The 14044-nt window shown below is 31.3% G+C and overlaps 1 protein-coding gene across 1 annotated transcript; it reads left to right on the plus strand.

Annotated features, from left to right (window-relative positions):
* Positions 1 to 5171: 5171 nt before the first annotated feature.
* Positions 5172 to 6467, plus strand: LOC124911655 (vicilin Cor a 11.0101-like). Its single transcript, XM_047452162.1, has one exon. It carries the CDS (start codon positions 5172 to 5174, stop codon positions 6465 to 6467), a length of 1296 nt encoding a protein of 431 aa, XP_047308118.1.
* The last annotated feature ends 7577 nt before the right edge of the window (positions 6468 to 14044 follow it).

The following is a 14044-nucleotide window of genomic DNA, read 5'->3' on the forward strand; positions in this document are numbered from 1 at the left end:
AAATATTTAAAATCATTTAAAATATTATAAAACCATTAATTTAGGTTGAAAACAAGCACACATCCCACTTATACGTGGTATATCTATTTTCTATTTTCTAAAGTCTACTACGAATAAAACATTACATTCGTCTTAAAATGACTTCTTCATCTCCATTCTCAAACGACGATGTATCTATTCTGTTTCATTTCCACACAAAGAAGTTGTAGACTAAGGTGACGACGATGTTGTTACTCATTCATCTCCTCCATATTTAGGTATTGTGTGTTTGTGTTGTGTTGCTAATTTTATCTTTTTCAGAATACACGTAAATTTATTATGACTATACAATCAAAAAGTAATTTACAAAATATACTAAAATATTAAGTAAAGTCAAAAAGAAAAAAAATCTTCTTGTATTGTTCTAAGACTTGTGATAATCACACTTCCCTTAAAACATTTCTATTGTCTCCCATTTGTACTAGAGATTTTTTTCGCCAGTGACGGCTTCCCAGCGTACAACAAAACCTGCAATGGTTTAGTATAAAAAAATCACTATATAACTATAACCCCGGGAAAATCCCTATAGGACCCGTAGCTTAACACGTGTTTGGAGTACACGTGGCAATACAGGGGACCTAGGGTGGCTCAATGTACGATGATTTCAACCTTGATTTACATGCCAGAAATCTGTAAAATAAAACATTAATATTAAAGATTTTGATAGTACCTATCAACTTTTAAAATTAATCATATAAAATTAATTAATTTTTATTCAAATTTTAATAATCTAGAGATTTTTTATAATCAAATGATACTCTGATTTGAAACCCGATTTAAATTAATTTAACATAATTAATTTAAGAAAATATTTTTATTTGAAGACAGAGTTGCCAATTGATTTTAGAAAAATCAATAAAAAAAAAGGTTTACGTATACAAACGTACTTTATACTAGAGTTTCATTTTTTGTTCAAAGTTTGGTGATAATCGAGAAAGGACTTTCGTGTTTCATCATCCATACCCATCCGAAAACAGTATATACTTATAAAGTTTCTTTTAAAATCGATTGTATCACGTTTTAGTTTTAACCGATTATTCTTCCGGTCCTAGTCATGCTTCTAGATTTTAGCTTTATCTAAAATATTGAAACATAAATATTTAAATGCTGGTACTTGTTGCGGATGATAACTAGGGAGGAAATACCTGAAGAATAACAGTCATTTTTAAAGGCATTAGGGGTTTGGAAATAAACACCAAACAAGCCTTTGTTGAAATATTTTTTTGAAAATATTCCAAAAATATTAAAAATGCATTTTCTAATTTTTTTTTTGGATTTTTAGAAAATGATTTGAAGTTCCAAAATTACAAAAATAATTTTAGATTTTAAAAAGTGGAACCAAACATGCATTAGGACCGGAGTCCTAAGGCTTGGGTCTAATGTTATTGATCGGGGTCCGGAGACACCCGGACTGGGCTCGGGATCTCTTGGTTTGAGTGTCGGAGTCTCTCGGTCGAGGTGTTAAGGACTCTCGGTCCTTAGCTAATCTTACTAGTTTAGGTGTAAAAACATATCGGTCTTGGACTAGCCTAGGGCTAGGTTTCACGGTCGAGGTGTATAAACCACTCGGTACGGGGTTATCTTTAGGCTAAGTTCCTCAGTCCTTGGTCTTTGGGAGGCTTGGTCCTTGGTCTTCAAGAGGCTCGATCCCGAGTCTAGGATTCTTGGTCCTAGGTCCTAGGAATCTAGGTCCCATGTCAAACCTTTTGGTCCTACGTTTGAATTCTATCGGTCCTAGGTCCGACCTCTCGGTCCCAAGTGAGGATTGTTAGATTTCTCGGTCCTAGTTCAAGAACATCAGTCGTAGGTCTCGATTCTAACTTAAGAACACCAATCTTAGGTCTCGGTCCTAACTCAAGAACACTGGTCCTAGGTCTCGGTCCTAGTTTGTTTTTATCGGTCCTTGGTCTAATACTTTGATCCAAGAGCTTGGGTAGCTTCACAATGCTCCTAAAATAGATTGATCATCATCTCAATGTATGGATCGACCCGAATGATGATTAATTTGTTCAAAACAGTTTATGATCAAAATTTGAGTTTTTTATTTTAAAGTTATTTTGAGGTGAAATGACATATGCACTAGCTTCCCTAAATCACATATACTTGATTAGTACCAAAACAAGAATATTAGCGGTTCGTTTTGACCAATTCAAGAACATCAAATTTTTTATTTTATTTGAAAATTTTGATTTTGTTCAAACATTATCAGAATGGATCAAACATGATCCAAATAATTGTCCAATATCATTACAATCATGTTGGGAAACTTTCTAGGCTATGATTTGATCAAATTAACCCAAAAACAACAAACCCATTTTTTATTTTGAAAATTTAAATTTGGGTTTTTGTTTATTAGATTTTTTCATCGATTTGATCATGTCTAAATAATTTATAAATGATCATAGAATCAATATTCAATCATCAAATCACATAAACACCAAGCATACAAGCTTCTATAATTTGAAATATAAAAATTTCAAATTTAAACTGTAAATATGAAATAGATGATGATTGGAACATTACCAAGGAATGAAGAACCCTCCTTGATCCTAATGTAAGCTTTCTGGATGCACAGATCCAAGCTTCCTAGCCTTAAACAGAAATTTCGAAAAATTCGAAAGCTTCAAGCTTGCTTTAATAGCGAATTTTGAATTTCTTTGATTTAAGAGAGTTGTCTTGGTTGGTTGGCTTCAGAATGTCTTAGGGAAGGTATACTACTCCTAAGTCGATTCACGAATCCTAGTGGCTTGAATCGGCCAAAAATCATTAATGACTTTTGACTATTCTTGGCAAGTGGTTGCAAGAGTAGGGTGATTCATCCCTATTTTCGTAGGGGAGAATGATCACACTCGTATGATGATCATTCTAGCTTTTGAATAGTCAAAACCATTAACAAATGGATAAGTTCTAAGAAGCCAAAATCGATTTGGTGTTCTTCATCCTTATCTGCTTGGTGATCGCGATGAAGACAAAGAATAGGGCCAAAACGATGTTGTTTGGTTGGAGTCATTGCGCTCCGTTGACATTACATTAGGCACTGGCATTTTCGGCTAACGGGATCAACGACCCATTAGTTGATCCGGTGCATCACGTGAGCGCTCCTCCTTGGTTACAACCGACTACATGGAAGGCTCTAGCGCGTTGGATGAGGACCTGACATTCATCCGATTGACGCGGCTCCTGCTGCATTGAATTCATCTATTTTTGGCTAAACCGATTATATATATATATATTATTTTTATTTAAAACCTTAAGGGTTTATTTGAAATAGATATTTCTTTCACTCTTTATGGCTTTAATTTTGATCTTTTTAAATACACAAAATATTAAAATAAATATGGAAAATATTTTATCAATTTATTTATTTATTATATTTTTAAGATTTAAATAAATAATTCTTTTAAGTGAATTGGATACAAAATTCACTCTTATTTATTTATTTTTGTCTTTTATTTTTTTAAAATTTATTTTGAGACATTATGGATACAACATTTATCACAAATAATTTTATTTCTTTTATTTTGGCCTTAACTCTTAGTTAATTTGATTAATTAACACATTAATTAATCCTAATTAATTGTTTTAAATAGGTTTTTGGTCATGGAGCTAATTATTTTGATCTTATTTATTTAAAAAAAATTCAAAATAATTATATTAATATTATAAATTGAGATGTAAATTTTTAGAGTCAGCGAATTTCAACAGAAAAATATAGAGTCAAGAACTCGAAGAACACAAAATAAAATAAGGACAAAGGCTATTGGAATTTTAGAGTGTGAAAGGATGAGATGATGTGCAGAAAAGAATTGGAGTGATAAGCTATATATAACCGAAAAATAAACCATTAAAATTAAGACATTTGAAGTGAGTTCTAATGGTTTTGCAATGAGAATCAAGTATATGAGAAGACTAAATACATAAGAGTTAGTTTCAAATGATACAGTGTTCAATTTGGTGGGAGCGCAAAGTGGTTCTTCTTCGTGTGATATTTTGTGTGGGTAAGATATAGATAATTTTAAGGTTAGTCATTGCTACTATTTAATTACGGAAAATACTCCTTACGATCTCATATGGGGAGAAGTTGTGGTACTCTAAGATCCCATCGAATACCTTGTTTTTTGGATGAAATGTAATGCATGGAGGAATTTTTATAGATGATAAATGTATGAAAAAATGATATATTATGGCGAGTCGTTGTAGAATGTGTCATAAAGAGATGGAGTCGTGTCTAACTTGCTCTTACACTATGATATGAAGTGGTTGTGATTTGGATATTATTATGGAATACGAGTGGTATTCAGTGGGCTATGCCAGAATCTATCGTTAGCGGTTGGAAAATGTGGATATAGACGGTGAGCTCGGTCGGTGTGAGTCGTTGAACCTCTATCCTACTTATCTTTTGGTGGATCATTTGTTTTGAAATGAACAGTAGAACGTTCAATGATCGATGTCGACCGATGCATTTAAAACATAATTATATTATTATAACAATCAAGAAAGTTTCATTGGATAAACCGGTTAAGGTGGTCGAAAAATTCATTTATCTTCTCGAGTACCTCTGTGCTCGTTAAATTTGTTTTTTGTTTATTTCTTGTCTATTGGTGAATTTTTTGTGTTAGTGTTTTATAAATGTTATTTATTTTATTTTTGGTAGCACTACTCTCATTTATATAATTTTACAAAAGAAAAATCATTTTCAAAAACTTTCTTCATATACATTAAATTTTGGTTTCCAACAAAAAAATTATCATTAAAATTGATAAAGCAAAACTTCGAAATAAAATAAATCAATATTTATTCAAAACCACATACAAATTCAAGACGTAAGTAATCAGGCATGCAAAGCAGGAACATATATCCTCTCCGGCTTAACATAGACGTGGGTCTGTCCAGATGCATACGCTCACGGATTATCTATTTGTTTGTTTTCTAGCTTCAATTTATAGTTGTTTTGTTCTTCCGGCGGCGACAGCTGTTTTCCTCCATGCATCCACATTACGCGTGTAACAATTTTATTTCATTCATATCCTTTCACTCTCTCTAGCTACTAACTACTAGCTAGTCTCTCTCTCTATATATAGATAATGTTCTCGATCGATCAATATATCATCATCACCATCTAATTGGTAAAAATGACAATCACAATTAGGAGCATATTTCTTTTCTTCTTCGTCTTCCTAGTGCTATCTACTAACCTAGTAGTTCATGGACAAGACAGGGAGGAGAGGAATCCCTACGTCTTCGAAGACCAACACTTTCAGACAAAGTTCGAGTCAGAATATGGAAGAATTAGGCTTCTTCAAAACTTTGCCGAAAGGTCCAAGCTACTCGCAGGCCTCAATAACCATCGCGTCTCCATCCTCGAAGCCAATCCCAGCACTTTCATAGCTCCATACCATTTGGATGCCGACGCCCTCTTCTTCGTGGCCGAGGGTAAAGCAACTATCAACTTGGTTCGCCAGCAGGACAAAAGAGAGACTTTCGGCCTAAGGAAAGGCGATATCATTCGAATCCCTTCGGGTACAACAGTCTACTTGATTAACAAAGATAGAAAAGAGAAGCTCATTGTGATCAAGCTCTTACAGCCCGTCTCAACTCCGGGCCATTTCGAGGCATTCTTCGGTCCTGCAGGTAAAGATCACGAATCATTTTTCAACGTTTTCAGCCCAGAACTGCTCGAGTCTGCTTTCAACGTTAAGAGGGAGAAATTCCAGAGGGTGTTCGAAAAACAGAGCCAGGGAGTGATCGTTAAAGCTTCGGAACAACAGATTGAAGCCATATCACAGGAGGAAGAGGCAGCTGGAATTCGTCGGCCATTCAGAAGAGGCAGTGAAGGTCCTTTGAATCTATTCGAGAAGCGTTATGCCTCTGAATCAAAATCAAACCAATATGGACAGTTGTTTGAGGTTGCTGCCGATGACAACAAGGACTTGCGCGAACTGAACGTTGGGGTTTCCTTTGCGAACATCACCAAGGGATCCATGACAGCTCCGCTCTTCAACTCCAAGGCCACAAAGATAGTCTTCGTGATCAAAGGAGAAGGTTACTTCGAACTGGCGTCCCCTCAATCTCATGACCAACAAAAACAACATGCCTACGAGAAAGTGAGCGGGCAGTTGCGAAAAGGTGTCATCTATGTAGTGCCTGCAGGACATCCGGTCATCACGGTCAGTCATGGCAGTCAGAACCTGGAACTTCTCAGTCTGGAAGTGAATGGGTTGAAGAACGAGAAAAATACATTAGCTGGACGGAGGAATATAATAAGGCAGCTGGAGAAGACTGCGTTGGAGTTGTCTTTCGGTGGGGTACAAGAGAAAGAAGTGAGGGAAGTGTTCGAGAGCCAATCCGAAGACTTCTTCTTCAAGGGACCCTCTGAGCAATCTCACCACAAGAAAAGGCAGCAGCAAGAGGATCAAGAACAGATCTAGTGTTTGAATTTCATCTGCTATCAACTAGCTAGGGTTTTGTGTGATCCGAGCAGTGTATTATAAATAATGTGTTGTTTCTTAATTAATGAATAAAAAGTGTATGTGCAGCACTACTTCATGCATGATGTTGAACATAAATAAAATATAGATGGGCAAGAAAATTCCAACTTCACTTTTATAATTAAATATTTTCCTCAATAAGTAAAATAAGCAAATACACGGATTAAGAATTTTGAAATTGCTAAAATGTGTCTTGAGAAAGTTACTCTCACTATTCCGATTTTTATTTTTATCTCATGTAACATTAATACTGTAAACGGTGGTGGTGGGTGTAGAGTTGAAGCTAGGTATTTTTTTTTTTTGTTTTTTTTTGTTGGGTTTCTGATTAGGTTTGGTATTAATAAGTGTAACTGAAAAATTGATTTTAATTTATAAGTTTATTTTATATATATTAGCTTTATAATATTATATTATATAATTTAAATATATTTTTTTATTGAATTAAAATTTAATTAATATTTAATTATAAAAAATTATATAATAAAAAAGTTAATTTTATTACAATTCTTTAATATTAATTATTAATTTCATTTAATATTTATTATTAATGCAATTACAATAGCAAAATTATTAATGTACACGAGTTTTCTAGGTCACCAAAATTTGGAATTTAGTGAATCTATAAATACATGTACACATTTTTGCTCCCTCGTTATGATGCATGTTTTTTTTCAAAATATAGTCATTATCATAATTATCATCGTTAGAGTGATCGTCTTCGTTATTGTTATCTCCACCTTTATCAATAACATGACGTCTCACAAAATTAAAATTATTTAAAATATTTAATTGTCAAAGTATGTCGATAATGATACTCTTTTAATTTTATTTTAAATATAATTTTTTATTTTTTAAAATAATTAAGGTAATAAACCGATGAGATGGAAATTGAAAAAAAAAATTGAAAGGGAAAAAAATAATTAATATGAGAGATGAGAGAGATAGATAGTTACTTGGATGAAGTATGTATAATTTAAATAAATTAATAAATAATATAGACATGTAATTCATGTGGTATGCCACTTAACTTAATTTTTAATGTTTATGTCCATATTTATGTTAGTTTAAATAAATTTGTTATATTTTGTCAAGTATATAAACAAAATATTTTCTGGTACATATATATTTGAAAAAATTATTTCCTACATTAGCAGACAAGGAATGATTTGATTTTTTTTTTAATAGAAATGACTTATAGTCATTTAATTAATAAAACTCAATAAGAGAAAGTGAGTTCAAGAGTTTTTTTTATGAAGATAAAAATATACTTTTATCCTAATTTGAATCAAACAATAAGCAGCAAACATTACAGCAACAAACATTAATAACCATAAAACAGCAAACTAAAAACATCCATGTTTGGTTTTTAAGACTTCCTCAAATGTAATTTTCTATTGTTGACATAATTCCAAATTTGCCGAAGTTATAGGGATGCTCCGCCATGTGTGAATTATGGTTAGACCATCAAAGAAAACATATTCGTTCTTCATTCTTTCTAGTCCTTCAAAATATTCTACAGTTTCTTTCGACGCAGATTTAATACATTATTGCTCCATAGAAACATTTGAATACATTAGCTTTGAATGTATTTCCTTTAGTCTTCCTTAGCACAACCTTCTTAATAAGATTTCAATCCTTGGGAAAGCTACCAAAACTGAAGTTATTAGCATTTTTTTCCAAAATACTTTCGTATATATATATTCCCCGAGGATATGAGTTATTGTTTCCTCGTGTGTTCGAACAGAGTACAAATCTTGTACATGGAAAAGTCAAAAACTTGCTGATCTTATCCCTTGGCAATGACTATTTGTCTCAACGCTAGCCAAAGAACAATTCGATACCGGGGTATATAATTTTAGTAGACCAAATTAAACACGATGCCTCCGAGGTTTTGGAATATGTATAACAGTACTTTAAAATTTAACGTTTTTTTAATTCTTACCTATTTTTATTTTATTTTTTATTTTAATATTATAACTTATTATTAAATATATTCCAAATTTAAATATATATATATATATATATATATATATATATATATATATTCAAATTATGATTTATATATAATATAATAAATATTATCCTCACTTAATATTTTTATAAATAATTAATCAATACATAATTAATTTAAAATATCTTAACATTTACACCATAATAACTTCATAATTAATAAAAATTATTACAATAATCATATTTTAAAATGAGTGGTGATCTTGGTGAAAATATCACTACCTCTCATACCAATTTTTTTGTTGACTACAAATGATGATAGTGAGTTATTTATCTTAGTTCAAAGAGAATCGTTTTGATCATATTTATTTTTCTTCTGAAAGTAGTTTTTTAAAGTACTTTTATTTATTAATAGTAGATTTGATCATGTCAAAAAATAATTAATTTTATAATATGATTATAACTTATTATAATGTATTTAAAATTTACAAATATTAAAAATAAAAATATAAAATTATAAGTTATGATAATAATTATATTATATACTGTATCATAGTATACAAAAATAAAATAAAAATAAATGTATAAATATAAATATAAATATAAATATAAATATAAATATAAATATAAATATAAATATAAATGTAAAATATAACATAGCCAGTACATGATCGGCCGAGAATCATAGTCTATGTATTTGCTAAATTTGACCACCCAAGTACTCGTGACAATACAAACATTTTGAACAAAATAATCATGATTAGCAACATTAATCATTATTATAAATTTTAGTGTTGTATACATGTAGTGACATTTCAAACTAAAATAAAAGACTACCATGTTTACTCATAAACAAAGAAAAATGAAATATAGATGTGTTGAGTTCCCATTTAACTTTTATGGAGCCTTTAAACCTTAAACATATTCCTCATCATTACCCAAAAGATGGAAACAACCAAATATTCAATTTTGACCCTTCAAAAGTGAAAAATAGAACCTTGATCATGAAAAGGGTGGTATATGTAGCTAGGTAGGGTAACAAATAGGTGGCTACCTCAATTTCCTCAACATTAATTTATATATCAAGTAATATGAATTTGACATAGACTCATGAGTTAATAAAAATGATGACATGACTTTTATCGTGGTTTAACAAGATAAAATTTGGCTACGTCCACTAGAATAAAGAATCTTATTTAGGTGAACAAAATAGAGATTACAACATGATAGTCTATGGTTATGACACGACTTTATATAACACTCGGTCCTCCAAAACCCTAATAGATATAAAACTGGAACTGAAAACGATGCTTTCAAGACAAAGACTTCAACTTTCTAAAAGTGTTCAACTACACTTTTAAATAAGCCTCAACTATGTCAACACTAATATCTTGGCAAAAACTCTCCAAAATATTATAACAATATTTTTTTAGTTATATTATCATAATAAAATATCATATTTCCTTTTGTGTTAATCTTATTTCCTTAAATCAAGATTATACACTAAAAAATATATTTTCTTTTTCTTCAATATTCTCTTTCATTGTACCATCAATTCAAGACAACTCAACAAATCTTCACATTTACTTAAATTCCCTAAATACATTAATCAATGCCTAGATATTCTATCTCCTCCTTCTCTAATCTAGAGTTGGCTTAAATAATTAATTAATAGATGCATTCGTCAATGTTGGATGGCCTAGATGCATTCGTCAATGTTGGATGGCCTAGATGCATCCATCAATGCTGGATTACTCAAATGTATTTGTCAATGTCGAATGGTTCTGATACATTATTCAATTACAAATGGCCCAGATGTTTTAGTCAAAGCCGAATGGACCAGATTCATTCGTCAATTCCAGAGATGGTCTAGATGCATTAGTCAATTCCAAAGGTGGCCTAGATGCATTAGTCAATGTCATATGTGGCTCAGATGCATTAATCAATGTTAGAGGTGTCCTAGATGCATTGGTCAATGCTAGAGGTGACCTAGATACATTAGTCAATGTCAAAGGTGGCCTAGATGAATTAGTCAATTCTAGAGGTGACCCTTATGCATTAGTCATTGTCAAAGGTGGCCAAGATACATTAGTCAATACTAGAGGTGACACAAATGTATTAGTAAATTCCAAAGGTGGCCCATATGCATTAGTCAATGTTAGAGGTGACCCATATGCATTAATCAATGCTAGAGGTGGCCTAAATGCATTGGTCAATGTCAAAGGTGTCCCAAATGCATTAGTCAATACCAAAGGTAGCCTTGATACATTACACAATTTCAGAGGTGGCCAGATACATTAGTCAATGTTAAAGGTGAACTAGAGGCGTTAGTCAATGTTAAAGGTGGTCCATATACATTAGACAATGTCAAAGGTGGCCTAGATACATTAGTCAATGCTAGAGGTGGCTTAGATGCATTAGTCAACACCAAAGGTGTCCTAGATGCATTAGTTAATGTTAGATGTGGCCAGATGTATTAGTCAATGCCAAAGGTAACCCTGATACATTAGTTAATGTCAAAGGTGGCCCTGATGTGTTAGTCAATACCAAATGTGGCCTAGATGTATTTGTTAATGTTAGAGATGGTCCAAATGCATTAGTCAATGTTAGAGGTGGGTGAATATCCCCAGCCTCCATGAGATCCTAGGTTCGAGCCCGTCAGGCGACAAGTTCTACGCCTAGTTAAATGGTTAAGTGTGTTTGCGGGTTATGTGCTTAACCCAAGGGAATTAGTCACACTCTAAAAGAGAATCGAAACTCAGCGTTCTAAAAAAAATGTTAGAGGTGACTCAAATGCATTAGCAAATGCTAAAGGTGACCTAGATGCATTAGTCAATGTTAGATGACCTAGATGATTTATCGTCTCTCACTTCTAGATCAAAAGTTGTCTCTAACACAACTTAACAACTTCTTTATTAACCCACATATTCAAGTCTACTAAAAAAATCTCCACTTTGACTTGAATACTTTAAGATATCTCATATGTATTTAGGGACAGACCAAAAAAATATATGTAGGTAGACTTAAAATAAAATTAAATGACGAGGGAAAGATGAGATTTAAAAATATCATTGCGGGTAGGAAAATATTGTTATTATTATTACTTTTAAAATATTGGTATATGTCATATTCATGATGTTAATTTTTTTTTAAAATTAATTATTTATTATAAATATTATTTAGACATAAAACAAATAAACACAATTTGAGAAATAAAAAACTTAAACAAAAACTATCATCTAAATAATTATAATCAAAGAAACTTTAAAATATATATACATTAATAATAATATGAAAACATATCAAAGTTTGTTTTCTTCGAAATTTTTATCCAAAATTTAATATTTTTCACATTTCACATTATTTATCTAATCATTTCTTTTATCCATAAAATAGTAAGATACTTTTTATTTAATATTTTTTATTTTATCTATATATTTTATATATTTAAAAGTATAATTTTATCTTTTTATCTGATGTATTTAAAAGATAAAATGATTAACAAAATTTTAAAAACTAATATAAAAACAAATAAAATCAAATAATTTTTTTAATACAAAACTCAGCTAAAACTAAATCAAACAAACTTTCCCTCAAATCTCACATAAATATTAATTCTCTCTTCAATTCTAATATACAGATTCAGCTAAAAATTTATTCTCTATATATTTGATGCTTTATATATATATATATATATATATATATATATATATATATATATATATATATATATATATATTTGGGGTGGGCTTAAGCCCACCTAAGCCCAAGCGTCCATCCGTCCTGTGTATTACTCTTCTTTTTTACCCCGATGATGACATCATCTACAAGACACAATATAACATTTGAATGTACCTTTTCATCTAGAATAACAAACTCATAACAAACTCATCGGTTGTCCTGCTCCTATTGAAAACTTCAGCAACCCTTATAAGATTTGTTGTTTCATCCGAGCTCATATTTTGATATATCAAACTACTCCTCAATAATGACCATCTCAACGGTTATTTTTGTTCCTGTCAATAACTTCAACAACCCCATAAGCCCAATTATTTAAGTAGAGTCTGAATCTTGATCTGTCATACTTCTTCTCGAGAATGACCATCTCAATTATAATTTCTACTCCTACCAACAATTTTAGCAATCTCATAAGCCCTGTTATTTCAGGAGATTCAACATCTTGATATTTCATACTACTCCTCGAGAATACCATCTTCACGGTTATATTTTCTTCTATCGACAACTTCAACAACCCTATAAGACCTATTGTTTTAATAGAGCCCATATGTTGATCAATTATTTTATTCCTCCAGCATGACCATCGCAACAGTTCTGCTCCTATCGACGACTTTAGCGACCTTATAAGAAATGTTATTTTAGAAGATCCCGCATCTTGATCTTCCACATCTTTTTTTTCACCAAAATTCGTCGATCTTAATTCGTACTATTGTTGTCTCAATTAAAAACAAATCATCGAATTTAACTTCGTCTCTAATACTATTTTATTGTAACGGGAATGCGTGAGACGACGTCAGAAATAAAAAGGATGACATGACTTTTAACGTGATTCACCAAGATACAAACTTGGCTACATTCACCAGGAGATAGAATCTTATTAAGGAGAACGAAGTTGACATTATAACATGATAGTATAGGGTTATGACACGAGTTTATATAACACATGATCTCCAAAACCCTAACAGATACATAATTGAGACTGAAAACAGTGCTCTCAAGACAAAGACTTTAGCTTTCTAAAAGTGATCAATTACACTTTTAAATAAGCCTTAATTAGGTAAACACTAATATCTTGACCAAAAAATCTCCAAAATATTGTAACAATATTTTCCTAGTTATATTTTTAGTTGGGGAAAACGGTTTAGCAATATTTCACTAAGAAGCCCAAAAAGTGAAAGGGTCAAGAATCAAAACTAGACAAACTCTAACTTTGATTATAAGATGACAAACAAACGACCTTAGAGTTTCTGAATTGTAACAATCAAACAACATTACAAAAAAAATAATACAATTAACGTTCTCAATCTTTGTTGTTATTTCCATATTCGCCTAGTAGGCCATGTTTCTTTCTTGCACGTTTCATTCCTCGCTCATAATTCACGAAATTTGATTGAATTGTAGCAGATGATGATGCATGTTTACTCCCATTGTTTAGCCTACCTCTGTATGAACATGTATTGATTTGATAAATTGAATTCGTTTTTAGAATTTCAAAGTTTTTACCAATATTTTCCTTTACTTCACTTTTGCGTGTTTGAGGATCAACAACCATAGTTTTCTCATCACTCTTCTCCTATATATCATTTGCTTTCTTCTTTTGTTTGTTCCACTTCCTTATCTTCAGATTGAACTTCTTTAACATCATATGTTTCTTCAATTTCATTGATTTATTTTTTTCTTCTGATTATTCATTCTTTCTTTCTCTGCGTTTTTCTCATTTTTGTCTTCTTTTATCATTATAATTAGGGGTGTTCATCGGTTCGGTTTTCGGGTTATTCGAGTTTTCGGTTCGGGTTCTTCGAATTTTTATTTTTTTAAGCAAATTCGAA

This window comes from Impatiens glandulifera, chromosome 1 (genome assembly GCF_907164915.1).
Source record: "Impatiens glandulifera chromosome 1, dImpGla2.1, whole genome shotgun sequence".
NCBI classification, from domain to species: domain Eukaryota; kingdom Viridiplantae; phylum Streptophyta; class Magnoliopsida; order Ericales; family Balsaminaceae; genus Impatiens; species Impatiens glandulifera.

Bases quoted from the DNA above. Each gene is read 5' to 3' on its own strand.
- LOC124911655 (XM_047452162.1), top strand. From the start codon at position 5,172: ATGACAATCACAATTAGGAGCATATTTCTTTTCTTCTTCGTCTTCCTA.